The 20,388-nt window shown below is 47.5% G+C and overlaps 1 protein-coding gene across 1 annotated transcript in view; it reads right to left on the bottom strand.

Annotated features, from left to right (window-relative positions):
• Nucleotides 1-11,837, bottom strand: part of LOC136649220 (protein FAM83D-like) — a 28,977-nt gene extending 17,140 nt beyond the window's left edge. Inside the window, exon 1 of the mRNA XM_066625682.1 lies at nt 11,361-11,837. Within this exon, the coding sequence (XP_066481779.1) occupies nt 11,361-11,837 (477 nt within the window). The remainder of the gene's footprint in view (nt 1-11,360) is intronic.
• Between the last annotated feature and the right edge of the window lie 8,551 nt (nt 11,838-20,388).

Below are 20,388 nucleotides of genomic sequence, written 5' to 3'. Positions count from 1 at the left end.
CAACACGGCAATTTAACCTGAATATTGAGGTTTTAGTTTAGAAAAAACAACTCATACATTAACATCTTTTACCCACTATTATTCGTAACCCTTAATGAACTTTTCCTCTAGAAATTTGTCCAATCCCTTCTTAAAGGCATCTAGGCAAGTTGTCATCATTGCTTCCTATGGCAAAGAGTTCCACAGACTAATTACATGCTGGGCAAAGAACTATTGTCAGGGAGGGGGTGGCCGCAGGACCTTGTCACTGCTCATTTTCTCAAACAAGGAAATATATTTTTTTAAAAAGACCCATCCACAGAAGTGGGCTCTAAGGCTGCAGTCCCAGCCACTCTTTCCTAGGAGTAAGCCTCATTGACTCTAATGGGACTTACTTCTGAGTAGACATGCATAGGAGTGGGCTCTCAGGCTGCAATCCCAGCCACACTTTCCTGGGAGCAAGCCCCAATGACTCTAATGGGACTTCCTTCTGAGTAGACATGCATGGGCATGGGCTTGGGCTCTTAAACTACTAGCACCCCCCCCCCTTTTGACTAGGGCTGCAATCCTACCCTCACTTTCCTGGGAGTAAGCCCCACTGACTACAGTGAACTTACTTCTGAGTAGACATGCAATCCTACAGTAGGATTGGGCTCTGAGGCTGCAATCCCAGCCACGCTTTCCTTGGAGCAAGCCCCAAGCAGCAGCAGCTTTGCTGAGCCCACCCCACACGCCTTACCCCAAACAGGGGAGGGAGGAAGCGCTCCCATTGGGCTGCTGGGGGTGACTCCTCCCCAGCAGCCTGGCTCTTCCCCCTGCTGTCTGTTCCTCCCCTCCCCCGTTGGCCTTGCCCCTCCCTGCTCCCGGCTGCTGGCGCCTTCCAGGGGAGGCGAGCAGAGGCTTGCGCCTGGCAGCTGGGGCGATGGCTTCGAGTGCCCACCAACAACCTCCCGCGTGCCCTCTGTGGCACGCGTGCCTTAGGTTAGCCATCACTGATCTAGGGTGATCATATCATGAATGTGATGCAAGGCAAAAAGATTGCCTCTCAAGTCTCTGCAGAAAAACTCTATCGTACTTGCCAGCATCACATGAATATTGCAGATAGGAAGTATGGCACATCTTATGACAGTGAATGCCACCAATTAATTACATATTATGCTATAGGGAATCAATCCCAGAACAATTACAGTACATGAATAAAAACCTTGACTTCTAATAACAGTCTAGCCTTTCAGCCAAAGGTCAGTTCCCTTCTGTGAATTTCCTGTGTGCGCATCATGACAGGTTTCAGACAGTCAACAAAACCTTTATTAGGCATAAACATTTGATAGGTGAGGACTCTGTAGACAGGTTCCATTTCATACTTGCTTGGCATTTTAGGAACCTGAATCATTTGTTTACTGTAGCTCTCAAGCAGCATTTCCCCCTCTTCAAGAAGAGAAGAAACTCTCTGGATTTTAAAAAGTCACTTGAAAGCACTGCAGAATCGGCAGAGATAGAGCAATGAAGCCAGAATTGTTGCCTTCTCCTCCTCCTTCTCCAAAAGCACCCCATCAACAATATAAAAGTTGTTAGAATCACTGATGATCAGTTGTAGGCACACATTTCCAACTGAAGATATGTTGGTTAAAGGGGGGGGGGGAACTTAGGTGGTTTTTTTTTCTATGTGCAATGAAACACATGAGGTATGCATTAGCTCTCCTCACTTGCACCAAGCTACATGCAATGTACTTTTTTCTAGTTTCACCAAAAGCAAAAAAAATGAGGGGATAATTAATACTGTTTTTTGATATGTTTGCAGTCAAGTACAAAGATCAGGTGGCTGTAGTTTGCTGAAAGAGCCCAGAGATAATCGTGACTCTTTATCAGGCTTCCCATGTTTCCTTACACAGATCAAGAGTACCAGTTTGTCCCAACAGTCTCAAAATAGACTGCTTAGCATATGCATGTCCTTATGAAAGCATCATAAGGCAAATTAGTGTTTGTCACATGTCCAAACCATGACCAAACAGCATTCCTTCACAAGTTGTCACACCAGGCTATTCCAGCCACTGCTGCAGCCTCTTCTGAGAATAATAAATTCTGGAAAATTCTAGAAGCAAATTCAGAAGTTCGCATCTTGCCAGAGGCCTAGGTTATACCATTTTCTTTTTCAAGAACTCACAGCCAAATAATTTTGCCTAACAGTGGTTTTCCAACTGTGGGTCAGGACCCACCAGTGGGTTGCAACCTAATTTTGGGTGGGTCGTGAAACTGACAGGCTGATAGCTGACAAGGAAAATGTATTGAGCTCCATGGAAACCAAAACGGAGCAGTACATGTACATTTACTTGCAAGTAGGCAAAAGGGCCTTAGCTCCTTTTAAAGGCCAGGCAAATGGGAACACAAGGCCATCAGACTGGACCTAATGCAATAAACATGGAGCACAACAAATGCTCCAGAAGGTGATCTGGTCTTTTACCATAGTAAAAAGGATAAAATCAGAGGCTTGAGCAGCTTGTAAAGTGAAATGTTTTTGGGGGGCTTGCAAAGCTGGGTGGGTCCCAAAAGAGTGCTGTTTAAAAAAGTGGGTCTTGATGCTAAAAGTCTGGGAACTACTGGCCTAACACAAAGTAACAGAGTAATTAAAGCAGCACCTCTCAAAAGGCATGAATGCAATGGATGCACTTCTATAAGTCTGATTCTGTAGCATGAGGCATATTGGACTTACAGACAAACAACAAATGTGTTATCACAATCAGGTAGTGACAGTGGTCCGAAACTACAGCAGCCAAAACTCTCAGGTATTGTTTCCTTACAACACCTCCAAGTGCTTGGTTTCAGCAAAGGAGCAAGCATCTTCTGAGCATAGTCTTGGGTCATTTAAGGTAGTCATCTAGACACTACCTATCCTATTTCAGCCCTATACACACTTACCTGGGAGTTAGTCCCATTGAACTCAGCATGGTTTACTTCTGAGCAAACAAGCATGGGACTGCTCTGCAAGTCTCTAATATAGGAAACTGAAATCTTAATCTAATGCTCTTGTTGGAAGCCATTCATCAGACATCCTCTGATTACGATCTCATCATGACCTGGGGCATACGTAGGCCGTAGTATTGGACTGATTAAAATGTCACAGTGTCCCCCTCCTACCCCAGCAATCAGAGCAATTGTAATTTAAATTGTAATTTACAGAGGAGTGCTTCATATGGCACTGCCGCCAGCACCACCCCAGTGGCAATTTCAAGACGAATACTATTTCCTATATGGGTATTATTTCCTCAATGGATATTAATCAACACATAGGACAAACAAGTGGAGATGTCTATGAGAACTCAGTGCCTGTAGCTGTGGGAGTGATGGCCAAGATCACAATGGGTGTGACATTATTCCAATATACACTAACAACTTGTACTGTTTGTGGCTTTGATTTCTTTGTCTTCATGCAAACAGCAATAATATTCTGCTTGCATCTAGTTATACAGATGAGTGTTCAGATATAGTTCAGCCACATAATGAATCATTTTCAATGGGATAAGCAAGAGGCCAACAGTCACAAAACTGAGAGTTGCATTCGCATTTTGAAATGCCAGGACATCAGTTGTAAATCGTTGGTGTTGCGGTGCCCAACAGCTGGAAATACTAGGAGAGCAGACTGAAGGTTTATACCTTGGATGTCAGACGGTTACTTATTTCAGGCCACCTGTTTCTAGGTGGAGCAGAGGCCACCACCAGTACAGGTGACTGAAAGAAAAGGAAGAGTTAGCAAATACAAGTTGATTACTAGGATGATCTGACTACTAGATGAGGTCCAAGAACACAAACCCTGGAACAAGGGCTGCTGCTAGACACGGTCAAGCCCAAGTTACTCACCTCATTTTGTAACACTGAAAATCAAAAAGTACTTCTTCACTGGCGAACATTCATATTGTTTTGATGCTGCTGTTCTTTACACTATTTCCCTTCTTTGATCCTGGGATCCATCACAGCAGCAAAAGTTCTGCTCAGCTTGGCAGGAGTGAGTGCCACTATCTTCCCAAGCTCAGCAGTGACACCAGCACTGAGTGCCAGGAAAGCACAAGATGTTGTCAGCCTTGCAATGATCCCATGGAGGCAGGGCCAAGGGAAGTGTGAGAGCAATTTAAGTCATTTCTGCCCAACGTTGCATATATACAGCAGAGGAAGAAAGGAGAGAGGTTTCCTGGGAGCAAGCAATAGGTGGAGATATTGGCATTTCTTGGGAATAGTTGTCTGCCCAGGCTGGGGTTGACATTATCCCAGAACTTCACTCTCCCTGCCCCCCCCCCCGGCTGCAAGGCACCAAGACCAGGGAAGATTATGTCCTACATTCAGTGACAAATAGTACTTAAAGTTAAAAATCATGACCACCATCGTCCATCAGAACTTTGCTCACTATCTGGCTCCAATGGAGCACACATGGGTGGCAGGACTGGGGGAGGGGCACCCCTGACCACTAAAAAAACTACTGCATGTATCAATAAACATGTATGACAGCAGCAAGGCGGAGTCCCCTGGGGAATTTGCCCCAAACCCTTAAAGAATGTTGTACCAACCCAATTCGATATTGACTTGCCCTCTTGGAATGACTTGTCTTCTTGGAATGAAGCCAAGGTGGCTACACCTTCACTGCCCTTGGGCTAAAAGTCCACTCTGCCATTTAACACAGATTGTTTAATTTAATCTGCCATTTAATCACAGATTGTTAGTGATGAGACCCATGTGACTGCTGAAGACATCCTAATGCCCAACATGACAGTATCACTGATGCTAATAAAGTCCTGATGATCACTCACCACTAGCGCTAATAAACCAATAGCATTGGGTTAGAATTACACTACAAAAATGAGCACATGTAGCAACAGGGATGGTATGTTCTTGTACTGTCTCTGCTATTTTCACTGGTATTCTCCTCCTTTGCATTATGGACAAGACTAATCACTGAAGGTAAATTCAAACAAATCTGCTCTTCCCACCCTCATGTCACTGTTTGGCTCAATGACAGGGAAGGAGAAAACCTTGCTTCTTACCACTGACTGTACTGGTCTCGTCTTGCAAGAAACAGAACAGGCATATCCATGTTCTGCAGGAAAAGAATATCTACCAGTTAATCACCTCCTCAGTTTGAATCACCTTGCAGTCATTAATCATGAGGACATACCCAACATCAGAAACCACTGTTAATTATTGGCTCAAGACAAGATTGCAGGTACCTCTATTTCAATAATCTTAGTTAGGATTACCACCCAATATTTCAAGAATTAAGTCACTAAACCTCTCCCACACCAAATATAGTTTCACTGTATGATGCAGGATAGTGCTGCCAGATGTCCTTTAACCAGAATTCTATTTTAATGTAAGCATAAAGCTACCTGCCATCTTGTCCGCAAGGCTCACTTTTCAACTATTGAGCAGCTATGTACATATTTCAATGGCTTGGGAGGACAAGACATTCATGAAATGATGAAAACAGCGAGGGTAGATGCAAGAGTTGAAGATGGTTGATTTGGTAAGGTAAAAGCTTAGTGTGTTATGGCCAACCTGAGCTGAAGAGTAACTATTGTAAACAGGGCGTAAGAGGCAAGAGCAGATGTGTGATACAGGATTCCCAGTGAGCTCAGAAATTTAGAAGCCGGTTAGCAGATGGCTCAAGATGTACTAGAGACAGGGAGGATTGTCTGCAAGCTACTTTTCACCCATAATGATTCTCAGGGCAGTTCACAATAATAAGATCAGCTTTGGAGGCAGAGAGGTTCTTGCCTTCACAATCCAAAATACCAACTGTAGTCCATGAAAGCCAGTACTGATGCGGGTCCTGGCTCTGTTCCTCCAAAAGAAGGGGACAGCTGGGGGCCAGATATTCTTCAGATTTCTCTCTGCAGTTCACTAGATCAGTGGTTCTCACACTTTTAGCATCGGGACCCACTTTTTAGAACACGAATCTGTCAGGACCCACCGGAAGTGATGCCCTGACTGGAAGTGATATCATCAAGCAGGAAAAATTTTAACAATCCCAGGCTGTAATCTTACCCACACTTTCCCAGGAATAAGTCCCATTTACTATCATTGTTACAAGCATATACAGAAGAGCCTGTTCAAAGTACAGATCTGTAACATTTCCCCAATGCAGTCACATGCCATGTTAGCATCAAGCCTAATATATTAAAAATTAAATGAATGGGGCCTACCTGAAATCAGCTCGCAACCCACCTAGTGGGTTCCAATTCACAGTTTGAGAAACACTGCACTTGATGATTCTGCAACCACTGATGGTTTCAGCAGTTCCCATCCCTTTGAACTCAGGGCTGTGGCTAAGAGAAAAACAGGGGGCGGGGCGGGGAAGAAGTGATGTATAAAGCCATCTTCCCAACGAACCTGGGGGCCTTGCTGCCTCACTAGGACTGCAGCAGCAGCCATGGAGAACCAGACCCCCCAAAATAATAGGTGGCCACATTTATGCTTAATAAGCAGATGCCTTCAATCTCTGCAGCGGTAGGCTTCCTCAAGAGGGCCAAGTCCCAGCTGTTATGGCTCCTGGCTCTGCATCCCCCAAAAGTGTGTGTGTGTCATTGCAGGAAAGCAGAAAGAAAAGACCAATACAGTGCAATGATTACTAGTTGTGGAGAAATTACTAGCTGGGGAGATGTGCTTCAAGTCTCAGGCATGGCCTTAGGGGAGTCACTGAGCCAAAGTACATATTATATAAAATACATTTGACCTGTGGCAGGGGAAATGGCTTGATCCAAATGAGGACTGCAGCATAAGGAGAGGATTAAAGTCACTCAATCTGGATTTTACTCTCCAAACGGCTAATCTGTAACCATTTAACACAGGGGGTGCCCAAACCCCAGCCCGGGGGCCACTTGCGGCCCTCGGGGGCTCTCAATCTGGCCCGCGGGGAGCTCCCAGTCCCCTCATTAGAGCCCCTGGCCTCATTAGAGGCCCTGGCCCCTCATTAGAGCTCCCAGTCCCCTCTCATTAGAGCCCCTGGCCGTCCAGAGACTTGCTGGAGCCCATGCTGGCCCAACACAACTACTCTCAGCATGAGGACAACTGTTCGACCTCTCACCTGAGCTGTGGGATGAGGGCTCCCTCCACTACTTGCTGTTTCACGTCTGTGATGCAGCAGTGGCAGCTAAGGAAAGGCTGGCCTCGCTTTGCGTAAGGCCTTTTATAGGTCTTGAGCTACTGCAAGAACTTCATTCGTTCATATAAGTTCCATCTCTAATACATTCATTTTTGTAAATTTATTCAAATTTGAAATGTAAATTAATTTTATTTTTCCTGGCCCCCAACACAGTGTTAGAGAGATGATGTGGCCCTCCTGCCAAAAACTTTGGACACCCCTGAATTAACAGAACAAAGCAAAACCCACTAGCACACAGAGGTCAAACTAAGCACCTGGTACAGGGTGCGGTTTGGCCCCTTCCTCTCAGCCACAGTGCCCACCACATGGCTCTATTTATAATACAGGCACAATACTGGCTTATTTTACAGCACTGCCAATATCAATGGATTGGGAGCAATCAAGAACAGATGGGAGAAAGCACCAAGCACAACAAGGAAGAGTACATTTCACCTGTTAATTCAAAATAATCAAGCTTGACCATATTTCAGATCAAGTGCAGTGTTACTCACTGGAATTCTTTGTTTTAACAACATCCATCTCATCCTCTTCTGGAGAAAAAGCACAAGGTGTTTAAGGCTTACCCAGACCAGCCCATCTATTATTATTCATTCCTTTGAAGGAACTTAGAGGCGGTACAGAACTATTTTAGATAAATAAACGGATGCCTGTGGAGTATACATTTTCAGGTGGTTTCCTTTTTCAGCATTTGTAGCCGTTTTGTCTAAATTTAGCTCTAGCACACAAATTCACAGGGATGGGAAGGGAAGGAGAAAAAAAAACTCCAGAATAGTCACACCTCTTTTGACACAGCTAAGCTCCTGCCAACAGCAGCGCCTCCTCTTACCTTTCATCTTGCATTCTGAGTTTAATCACTTTTACGAAGGGTATCTTTTTATGCTCTGCGTTAAGATAATGATGAATAAAGTATGGAAAAAATTATGCAAGTATGCTAGCCTCCCTCTAGATGTATAAGAAATGGTCAATATCAGTAAACAAGGTACTCTGCTGGACCATGGCCTTCAAGCCCAGACATTTTAAATGGACTAAAGGAAACTTGTAGTTTGTGGTTACGTTGCAGTTTTGCAGTGCTCTGTGCAAGCTCTCCAGCAGCTAAGTAAGAAAATAAGAAGAGACCTGCTGGATCAGGCCAAAGGCCATCTAGTCCAACTTCCTGTATCTCACACTGGCCAACCAGATGCCTTAGGGAGCATACAAGACAAGATACTTGCATCCTGTAGCCACTCCCTTGCACCTGGTATTCTGAGACAGCCTACTTCTCATAGCCTGCAATCTGTGATAGACTTTTCATTCATAATCTGTCCAATCCCCTTTAAAAAGGCATCTACGTCAGATGCCATCGCCACATCCTATGGCAAGTAGCTCCATGGAGTAATTACACTCTGGGTAAAGAAATATTATCTTTTCTCTGTTCTAACTCTCCTACCACTCAATTTTAGTGGATGTCCCCTAGCTCAAGTAACTCTAGCTCTATAACTGCGACTCCAAGGGAGTACAGAGTGCCAAACTGTCCTTGCGCCATTCAAATTGGCCTGCAGATTTATAGGGCTGGACATTATGAACAGATCTTTTACAGACCATAAGCAAAGGCAGCTCTTGAGGCATGACAGGATTAGGCTCCTCCTTTTTTGACAGTTTCAAAATGAGCCTCACATACATTTTAAAAAACTAAAGATCAAATAATAGATCTTAACAGATCAGAAACCTAAAGCACCTGGTGGAATAGACCACTTGCAGTTCTAGATTCAGTACAGAGGAGAGATGGAAGAGAAGACAGTCATATTATTAACTCCTGATCTAAAGAGGATTTCATTTGACATACGCAGAGTTTCTCAAAGCCATGCAAAAGCTTCAGCTCCTGTGTAACTGGTATCACTGTAATACTTCATGCAAATTGCTGCTTTAGGGCAGAATGGAGATGCATTTTCAAGTTCTTCTCCTCACCTGACCTTTCTTTGATGCTGGGTTTGCTCTTGGCAGGAGTGGAAGGAGGGAGGGGAAGGAATGGCAACCAAGATAGGTCTATTTCCCTCTAAGCAGGCTTTCAGACAACCGCTTTGCACCTTTCCATAGGGAATGATGTGGTACCTAAGAAGATATGTATACTAGCTCACGAAATGTGATTTGGGTTATCTCCTAACCATTCCATTTTACAGGCAGAGTTGCTAAGGACCAGCAAGGGAATTGTATTGTCGGGATGCAATAAGATAGAAATTGGAATAATGTAGAATCTGAGGGTATTTCCACACAAGAAATTTACTCTGGAACGGGTCTCACTTTATTCACTCTGGGCCAATAGGACCCTGCCTACAATTAAACACACACCCACGCTCACATCCTGGCTCTCCCCATGCATCTGAGGAATTCCAAACCATTGATTTATCAGCACATGCATATAGGCAGTTCAGATGAGCCATCCTCAGTGGTGTCACTAGGGGTGTGTGGTCCACACCTGATGACATGCACAGGGTGGGGGATGGCACCACTACTAGCAAAAAAATTTTAAATCTTGGTATTTTTTAATACCATCATGTTACCATAGATACTCGGGTATAGTACCTGAAATCTGCCAAGTAATCAAGCTCCAATTCTCACTTCGCCTGATCTCCGGGTCAATCAGAGAGCAAAGCCTTTCAACTCTGAAAAATTTCCTTTCTCAAGGGCAGGCAGGGGCCAAGTTTCTCAAGCAGCAGGCAGGCAGCAGGCAGGCAGGGCAGAGATCCTTTCTACAGTAACTGGAAAATTCCAGCCAAAGTTAACCTTTTAATCTCCTTCCTTCTGCTGCAGCCTGCTTCTGATTTTGGAGCGCAGCCTGCCTTTTTCTGCCATTATTCCATTCTTTTCCAAGTACCCCTAGAGGTCCTGTTGAGTGTCCCTGGGAGTACATGAATATCAGGTTGGGAATGACTGGTATGTTGTTTACAGTGCACTTACTCTGGCAGTGTTTACAAAAAGTGTGAAGACCAAAATTTTAAAAAGAATAAAAATGTATCTTATGATCTTTTACTGTGTTTTTAATAAATTAGAGACTACAGTTCTTAGGTAATTAGTGGCAGGTTATTTTTCAGGATCTGGCCTTGGGTAAAATCAGACAAAACTATAGTCAGACACCCCTCTAAGTTTAACCCCCGACTTATCCGAGGGTCATAGAAAATTCCATGATTGTTGGCTCAAAACCTGCCCTCAACTTGTTCGTGGGGTCGACTTATAGGCGGGTGTCTGCGGTGTGTGTAATTGGGTGCGTAATTTCATGCTGAATGCAATGAAACAAGCTGCACTGAAATATCTATTCTATCTAAATATCTATCTATCTATTCTATAGCAAAACCAGTAGGGGCGGGGTGATGGTGCATTGACATGCCACTGCCCAAGAAGTTGCCCTGTCCAGTACATGGGGGGGGGGGAGTTCCATCATGAGGGTGACATGCCAGCCTCCTATACTGGGTGACACAAACCCTAGTGCTGCCACTGACCATCCTCCCCACTTGATTTAAGAGAACTGGCCCAAATCCCCTGAAGTGCAAAGAAAGGGCATAGATATGTTCTGAAAGTGTGCACATCTTTTTTGTATAGCCCGAAACAACCCTTGCTGTCATCCAATTCAACATGATCACTGTTTAGCCACTGTCCACTTGTACTTTACCAGTCCTGTTAATCCCAAATCTGACTTTTGATAAACAGCAGAGCTACCAGTGGCATAAGTAGAGAGGGGGTGCAGAGCACTAGGCTTTGAAGGGAGTCTCACTGTGGCATGCAAGTGGCCTGTCCCTCTTGTAGCCATTCCGGGTAGCCATTCCATTGACTACAGTGGGATTTACTTCTGAGCAGACATGCATAGGATTGGGCTCTAAGAGGAGGCTTGAACACACTTCAGCCCAATCCTATGCATGTCTATGCAGGTCCCATTACAGTCAATGGGGCTTACTCCCAGGTAAGTGTGGCTAGGACTGCAGGCTGGGTTTGCTGCTGGGTCAGCATACCCCCATTGTGTTGCCAATCAGCCCCTGCAGCCCACTGAAGGCACAATCCTATGCACGTCTACTCAGAAGTAATTCAGTAGGGTTTGTTCCCAGGAAAGTGTGGATAGGGTTGGCCTTAGAGCCCAATATATGCATGTCTACTCAGAAGTCAGTCACATTGCATTCAACAGGGCTTACTCCCAGGAAAGCGTGCACAGGATTGCAGCCTGAGCCAAGAGCGCTGCCCTGGCCAACAACGCAGGACTCGCACTCACCTCCCTGGCCGATCGGATCTGCTTGCGCACGGCTTCTTTGCAGGGGTAGATAGTTTCCCCGAAGCTGGGCTGGAAGTGGGTCTCCACCCGGGTGAGCCCCCGGAAAGAGCCGCTGGCGAAGGCCGGCCAGCCCAGCTCCAGCAGGGGCGGCTCGACGTCGGACTGCACGGGGAAGTAAGTGCCCGAGGAGCAGTCCAAGGAGCCGCTCAGCGACTGATCCGCAGCAGCGGCGGAGCCGTCGTCCGCTCCGGGGGCAGGCACCACCGCCTGCAGGATGGCCTGGATCTCGGGCTCGGAGAGGAAGGCGCGCAGCTTCTCCCTGCGCAGGAAGGCGCGCAGAGCCGGGCGCCCGCCGGCGAGCAGCTCCTCCAGCGCCAGGCGCTGCGCCTCGCTGTAGGCTGCCTGGGCAGGGCTGGGCTCCCGGGCGCGGAGCCCTCGCCAGGGCGCATCGTCCAGGCACTGGGACAGGTTGGCCATGGCCTGGGCTGCCCTGCCGGGGACGCGCTCCTGGGCGAGCGCAGGCGACGCACCCGCTCTTTATACGGAGTTTGAACCCAAACGCGGCTCCGCGCCTCTCCCATAGGCTGCTGCCGCGGCGCTCGCTCCTCCTCGACGGCGGGCACCGGCTCCGCGGTTGGCTGCGTTTGAAGTTGTTTTTCCAATCAAGCCCAGGTGGGAGAGGAGGAGGATCGGGGAGGCTCCAGGCGGGCAGCCAGCCGTTCTTCTAGCCCGGGGCTGGGGCGCGGGGGGGTCTCTCCCACCCCTCCACCTTGCGCTCTGTCAGCCGGCAGGTAAGGCGCTGCGGCGTCAGCAACTCTCCCGGGGCGCGCAGCGAGGCTGAGAAGCGGCACCCAGCTGGGCCGTTTCCACCCCCCACTGCAACCTGAGAGCCCACGCTTCCATGTCTACTCAGAAGTAAGTCCCATTATAGTCAATGGGGCTTACTCCCAGGAAAGTGTGGATAGGATTGGTCTGCGAGAGCCCAAGCCTATCCATGTCTGCTCAGAAGTAAGTCCCATTCTAGTCAATGGGGCTTGCTCCCAGGTAAGTGTGGCTAGGATTGTAGCCTCAGGGTCCAGTCCTATTCAGTTTTCCAGTGCCAGTGTAACTGTGCCAGTGGGATGTGCCCTGCATCCTGTGGTGGGGAGTCAGTCATAGAGGCCTCCTCAAGGTATGGAAACATTTGTTCCCTTACCTTGGGTCTGCCTTGCAGCTCCACCAGTGCTGGAAAGTTGGATAGGATTGAGCCTTCAGTTGCCCATTTATTCTTCAGTTCCAGAGGCTGACCGTCAATAGATCACAGTTAACACTGACATAAAGGCATTTGGCTAAGAGACACCTGTGGAGTCCTCCAGTGGTGTACCTGGGGGGTGCAAGGGGTGCAAATGCCCCAGGCACCATACCTGCAGGAGCAGTACCAGCCTCACCCCCCACCCTTTTATCTGTTGTTTTTTTTAATGAGAAAGAAGTCAGCATCTCTGCCAGCTTCTTCCTCTTAAAAAACAAACAACCTTTCTCCTGATGAAGGAGGAGCGGCACAGAATTGCACCCAGAGTGTCTGTGAGTTGCAGCCACTCTGGCCTAAATACCACACCGTTCTGTGCCACCCCCCTCTTCCTATAAAAGGAGAGGAAAGACACTGCCCACAGTGGCAGCATGCCCAGAGTTGCAGCCCACCACACCAGGAGACACTTTCCTATTTAGCATGGAGAGAGCCCATTGCATCCCAGCATGACTGCTTTTTCCAGTTGCTGTTGATGGTGTCTCTTCTGTAGCTCTCTGTAGATTGTGAGCCTTTTGGGAACCATTAACTGATTGATTTTGCTACATAAACCGCTTTGTGAACTTTTTGGTTGAACAGTGGCATATAAACATTCTTAATAACAATCTTCAACTCTAACACAGTGTTTCTCGACCAGGTACCACCTGTGGGTTAGGTACTTGAAGTGATATCTAGTGGTTCTCGCAAGACCCCTGAACCTGTGCCGCCTGGCAGTGAAACCAGGAGTACGATGCAGCAAACAGCAGTAGGAGGCTCGGTACGATGGGCAGAGCTCCAAAGCCTGCTTTTCCATGATCACAGAAGCCCTCCCATCCACTCTGAGCCTAGCATTAGTGTTTGTCATGTCGCATCTGGCCTTCCAACCCAGAAGTAACTGGCGATGATGTCATCACCAATTATTTCCAGTGGTACTTCATATAGGTGGATCATGTGAAGTGGTACAGCAGAGGAGAAACCTTGAGAAACACTCTCTAATACAGACTGGTCTTCAACCTTTTTTGTGCCAATAAACCCAATAAATAAATAAGAACTGAGACTGGGAACCCACCACTGAGCCCATCCCCCTGGATCCAATCTGCCCACCCTCCCACCACCCTGTTTCTCCCTTGTGCCTTCACATCAACCCTGTCAGGCAGCAGCCTGAGTAAGATGCAAGGACGTGAGAACAGACTGTGCAGGATTATATCAAGAATTCAGTTTTCATAATGCAGTCCCGTTACTGGATTGGATCGAAGCCCTCTTTTGCTCACACTTTGAAAGCTTGCCATGACCCAACAAATGAGGCTTCACAATCTCATTGGGGTCACTACCCACAGGTTGAAGAACAAGTCTAACTGATCAAGGCTGAAATCCTGTCCATGCTCCCCTGGGACTAAGCTCCTTTGAAAGCCCTGGAACTTATTTCTGAGTAAGTTTGCATATAATGGTATTATTAAGAACATAAGAAGAGTTTTGCTGGATCAGGCCAAAGGCCCATCTAGTCCTGTTTCTTGCATCTCACAGTGGCCTGCCTTGGGGAGCATACAAGACCACAAGATACCTGCATCTTACTGCAACTCCCTTGTATCTGGCCTTCTGAGGCAGCCTACTTCTAATCTACTTCTAATCACCCCATGGAACCTAGAAGTTCATGGCCACTGTGGTTAGAAAAGAATGGGGTGGGCCTTGTTTTGCACAGAGCAGGTGCAAAGACTTTTGGGAACCTGTGTGAGCTTGATCCAGTTGCATCTGCTGTCCCTGCAGGCATCTCACAGAGCTCTGCACTCCAGTGATAGAACCTGCACTGCATAGACCTACTCCTGGCCCACCCACCCCCCTTTTTCAGTTGCTCCTTGGTGGTGAAGGTTGGTCAGTAGACAAGGCTGTTCTCCTTTGGCTCCCTGGCAGCAGCCTGGAAACACAGAATGCAGTAACTCTTACACAGACCATGTGATATGTATCTACAAACACTTTAAGAGAGGGGAAAGACACAGTGCACCTCTTCTCCTTTCTGAAGCTCTAGAATGTTCTATGTGTGAGCGTCTGTCTACTTTTCCTCATGCAGAACTGGTTAGAGACTGAAGAAAAATGGCTAGGGACTGCAGAGCAATTTCTTGCCTCCTTGCCATCTGAAGCTGTTTGTTTTGTGGGCAACTTGGGCATGTTGTAGTTTGTTGGCCTCTGCACTCTGCTTGCGGTAATGTATAGAACAACTTGTTGCATAGTAGGCTGATCCGTGAGGAGAGAGTAACAGTATGGAAGATCCTGCTTTCAGTTCAGGGGCGACCAGTTTATGCTACTTGTCCTGTGTGTGGCATGGCAGCAGCGATTTGATGCTAGATGATCTGGCCCACATCCTTGTGCTGCAGGCACCCCATGGACTAAAGCTAAGAACACTATAAGGCCAGGAGATCATCTATTCTATATTGTGTGGTGTGCTGAAAATGGCAAGGTCTGGCGCTTCTGCCAATTGTCACTGTACAGCATAGTGGCCATCTGTAGTTTTCGTGCTGGTTGGTATAGTACTCTACCAGCTGTCCAAATATTATTGACAGTGCAATCCTGTTCCTTGGAATGTGCAGATGTAAAAGGAGATCTGCTGGCACAAGCACAACTATGCCACTGGAAGGCAACTTATGCCGACATGCAGCTTCGGCACTGGCACAGATTCCCAGGAATCCTGTGCCAGTGCAACCTGGGTGTAATTTGGGTGCAAGTGCAGTCATGCTGTTGCAGGTGGTGTCCTGGGGGCATGCCATGGGAGGAATTGTGGCCGGGGGGGGGGAGACAGGTACACTGGCTAGGTGCTTGGCAACTAGTGCCTCACAGGCACCTGGAGACTCACAAGAAGTGAGTGCGCTGTGGCCAAGCCACTGCGACATTGCGCCATTGTTATGGAAAATGGCTGTATCTCATCGTAAGGCTTGGGTGCTGGAGGCTGTGGGTGCACTCATCAGAGCAGTGGGCAGGAGTCTGCATTTCTCCACTGCACATGGTGTCCACTGTACATGGAATATAGATATGGCCGCAGGGGGTAGCCATGGTCACTCTGGGGAGACAGTGGGCCATAAAGGAGGGACCCTTCCATCCCCCCCAGACCTCTGGCCTACCTAAGAGTCAGCCAGTCCCCTCAGGCCAGGATGCCCTGGATGGTGGAGCCCCTGAAAGACCTAAGCATCATGGACACTGCTTTGGAGCTTGGGTGTCATACTAATGAAGAGACCCTGTGTGTCGTAGGTTGCCTGGACATTTAGTGTGTAGTGGTGGTGGTGGTTCCTATACATGCCTCATGTGGAGTGAGGATATCTAAATGTGTCATGTCAACAGCAGAGATGACATTGGGGAAATCTGTGATGGCATAGAACTCCTCCCACTGGTGGCTCAGCTCACCCTTGGCAATGTGATGAACTCAGGGAGGAGCATTGCGTCAAGCAATGCATCCACACACCTGGCAGAGGATTGGGAGGTGCCATGAAGCCATACAACCACCCCTTGAAAGTTCCCTGTCCCCAGATACTGCAGGGTCATCAAGACCATCATGGATCTGGGCTGGGTCATCTGGTACCAGAGGTAGCGGTACCGGTCTAATTGATCCATTATATACATGGCCAGGAGGGGCTTGTACAGTAGGTACACATACATCCTGTGTAGCAGGAACTACTGTGCCCGATGGGAAACCTCATCAATGATCGGTTTGCCAGACTGGCAGCCCCCCCCCCCATGGATCCAGAAGTTATCTGGTGCCATCCCCTCTCCCTTTGAGCCCTATGTTACAGTTGGCTATGTGCCCCCCGCCCATGGACCATGGACTATTCATACTGCAGCTAGCTGTCTCCCATGTGCCCCTCAGAGTGCAAGGGCTGGATCAGCCCCTGACTGGTGACTGTGGAGGCCTGCCATGGAGGAAGGGTGCAGGGTGGCTGTGAGGAGAGAGTCCTCTGCACACAAATGGGCATACATCCCTGCCCTGATGAAGACCCCAGCTCTTGCCTTCTCTGGCTGTTCCTGCTGCTCTGGCAACAACTGGGCCTGATACTGCCTCTGGTCATCTTCACAGCACTCCATGGTGCACTCTGCCAGCACTCTGCCAGCAGGTGCCAAATATAGAGAGGGGCTGGTGGCATGCCAGAGTCACGCCTGTTGTGTGCTGTTGGTGGCAACAGTGGTAATTGGAGCCACACCCATTGCACGTTGTTAGCAATAGTGGTAATTGGAGCCATAACTGTCACTGTTGTTGGCTCAGGGGTGTCACTCTCCCCAACATCTGTATATAAAGGGCAGACATGCTGAAGAGGCCTTGTTGCCAGACCTCTCTGCCGGCTGCTCCAATGCTGCTGACAGTGCAAGTCATCACCCAGGGCATTTGGTGCAACAGGCCACATGACCTCCCAGGGTGGCAGGGCCACAGCACCATCTCACCAGGCATGCGCCTCTAGTGATGAGGGCTCCTGGGGCTCCCATGCACCCAACTTTGGGCTGGCAGAGCTCCAAATGCTGTGTCAGGAAGACACTTGGAACCCCTGAGCTGGCACTGGGCTGGGGCCAGTGGTACCGGTTCACTGAACAGTGCAGAACATATTTAAAGCCATTGGCGATACCATCAGCGCTCAGGGGTTCCACCAGGTGTGTGAAACCTCCCCATGTGTCCCTTGCTCTCCCCCCTCCCCATGAATCCCATGTGCAGCTTCACTGTACCATGGGGATGGTAACACATGCTGCAGATGGGGTGGTGCTGTGTGTGTCTGCAGCTGCCAGTGGCAGTTACCTGGCAGTGGGCTCCCTGGCAGGGGAGGGGGCCGGATGCTGACAGTAGTCCTTTCTGCCATATGTGGCTGATGCACAGGGTACCTTACTTGGTGTGTGTAGCTGGAGCAGCAAACCCCCCCCCCCCAGCCCTGGGTCTGTCTGTGCCACTTACATGCACCTTCCTGCATGTAGCATGGGAATCATTCATATATGTGGTGGCAGCTGTGCATGTGGATATGGGTGCCCATGCCAGGCAGGGGCAGCTTCGGTCGCATCTGGCCATTGCCATGCGCAGCAGTGCAACCCTTGGCCCTCAGGCCCAATTGGCTGAACAGTCTTTTAGCCATCTACCCAGAGATAGGTCCAATTCTGGCAGATGGACCTTTTACTCTCCATTTGATATGGATCTGATACCAAGCCTTGGTTGCCTGGTAGTCATGGCGCTGGCACACCTGGTTTGCCATAGATGCCCAGCCTCAGCTGCCAGGCAGTTGTGGCACAATTTGGAGTAGAATGAATGTTCTCCCCAGGTGATTATCCACCCCAAACTCAATATCTCACTTCTGGTTAATTATTTCCAGTTCAGACCACATCATCAGCATATACGGGGGGCCCATATCTGCGGATTCAGTATCTGTGGATTCACTGGGTCCTTGGACTCCTCTGTGTGGTCCCCTTCAAAGCTGAGTTTTATGAAAAAAAAACCCATTACTTTTTTTTACCTCTAAAGCTCAGTCCGAGCTCTGCAGGTGCTAGGTATGGATGTGCGTGGCCTCTGCTGGGCTCAGACAGACCTTCAGAGGCAAGGGGAACTGAGATCCCCTCAGTTCTGGAGGGTGGGGGGGTGGCATTTGCCCATACCTGCGGTTTCACTTAACTGCAGGAGGTTCCAGAACAGAACCCCCGGAACTATGGGGGCACACCCATATATGAACACTCAGTTTTTTGCCCCAATGTACATCACTTGTATTAAACCTCATTTGCTATTTTGTCTATCCAGCTTGGAGGGAGAGTTTTGGTGCTCTTTGCTGCCTGAGTTTTTACCATTCTGAATAATTGGATCTCATCTGTAAAGTTGGCCACCTCACTGCTAACCCTGACTCCAAATCATTTATAAAGAAATTTAAATTAGACCAGCCTAGTTACAGACCACTGGGATGCAGAACCACTTCCTGTCATTATGAGGTCTGTTTATTCCTACCCTCTGCTTCCTGTTCTTTAACCAGCAACGGATCCAAAGGAGGATCAGTATTGCCTCATGTTTGTTAAGTTTACTCTGGAACTTGGTTATGGACCCAGTCTACTCAAATTATATGGCAACCAAGTAGCATTGTTGATACTTCTTTCCATATATTGTTACTTTCATATAATCTTCCTTATGTTGTTCTTATATGTGTTTAATAATTATAGCTCTACCTGTTTACCCAGATCAGATATTAGATCAGACTAACTAGCCTGTACTTTCCTAAATTCCTCTGGGACCCTTTTAAAAAATTGATATTAAATTGGCCAGTTAGAAGCAGATTTTAGTAACCAGTTTCATCTCTCTGTTGGGAGACAAGCAATTTCCTTTTAAGAACTCCCAGGGTATATACCATCCAAATATGATGATTGTTGTTTTTATTTAATACAATTTAAATTTAATTTTTTATTTTCCCAGTTAGCCCTAGTGCTTAATCTCTGGTCACTGCTCTTTGACATAGTTCTTCAGATGTCCTTACGTATGAATTGCTCTTTTATGGAAGATTGGGTATTTGTCAATGGCTTCCCCAGCGAAGACTGACTCAGTTCAACCATTTGCTCTGCAGTCTCCCTGTCGTGCTTCAGTATCTCTTGTAAATTTCTTTTTTTCTTTTGGAGCAACTTTTCAGGCGAAGTGTGAATCATCTCTTAAGACAACTTAGACTGGATCCCAATATAAACACCATCATTATATGGAAGAACAGGCCAGTTTAGAGTTTATCGCTTCCGCGACCAGCTTCCTGAAAAGCTGAAACATAGAGAAGCACTTGGAGCAGAAACATGTGCCTGAGTCACTGAATTGAATGCAAAATATGCACGCCTGCACGCTTCTGGCAGGAGTAGGCTTGTAGTGACGTGCACATTTTGCACCCACAAGCAAGGCAGAGCAGGAAATGGAGGCTGGGAAAGAGCCTGTGGGACATTATTCGACAAGATATTCAGTTACTTCTAATGTACACTGTACACCAAATCTGTCAGCCAAAATAGTTGCATGACAATGCACAAGAGCATACTTCCCAGCCACAATTCTTTTAATTAATATAGCACCTATTTCTTCACTGCGTACAGGTTGCTGGCATGTACCAAGTTTATTGTGTTGCTTTTTTGTTATGCCCTGTGCTGTCTCGGATGAGCTCAGAGCAGCTTACATACAAATATGTTTCCCATTTAAACAGCTTACAGGGCCAAACCTGCTTAGAACTGGGCAGCCCAAATCTACTGAAATTCCCTCTTGCCAATGCGGTGGGACCAGAGAAGCTTGTGCTGTATCCTGCTGGGGAATTTTGCAGTCTGGAGGTCTCCTCAAGTTTAGGAGACATTTGTCCCCTTGCCCTGGGGAAAGCCCCAGCTGCAGCACTGGGTCTACTCGGGTCCACTACTAAATCGCTGGCACAAGTCCGAGTGGATCTGGGTTAGTGGATCTGGTCCGAGAAGGGGGGGGGGTAGGATATGGCGCGCACTGCCAATCCCACCCCCTCCCAGGACCTGATCTACCTTTTGTTTGCCCTTTTGTTTGTTTGCCTCTTCTTTATAATGGCAAGTGTGTTTGTATGCCCATAATTGAGCATCATATCGTATTGTGCAACATCCTTGTTGTATGATTTTTCATGAAAAATACTGAAGCTTGTACTGCTTTTTTCATATTGTTTGGGTCTTGTATCTTTTTTTTCTTGATATGGTTTCTATGCCCCCCTCCTTCTTTGTGTTCTTGCATTGCAAATAACTTTGAAAAATGTTTATTTGGAAGGCAATAGGTACACATCTTCAAAGAAATAAGTA

Source organism: Tiliqua scincoides, chromosome 4 (assembly GCF_035046505.1).
Source record: "Tiliqua scincoides isolate rTilSci1 chromosome 4, rTilSci1.hap2, whole genome shotgun sequence".
In the NCBI taxonomy this organism is placed as follows: Eukaryota; Metazoa; Chordata; class Lepidosauria; order Squamata; family Scincidae; genus Tiliqua; species Tiliqua scincoides.
This window is presented reverse-complemented; position numbering and strand designations above follow the sequence as displayed.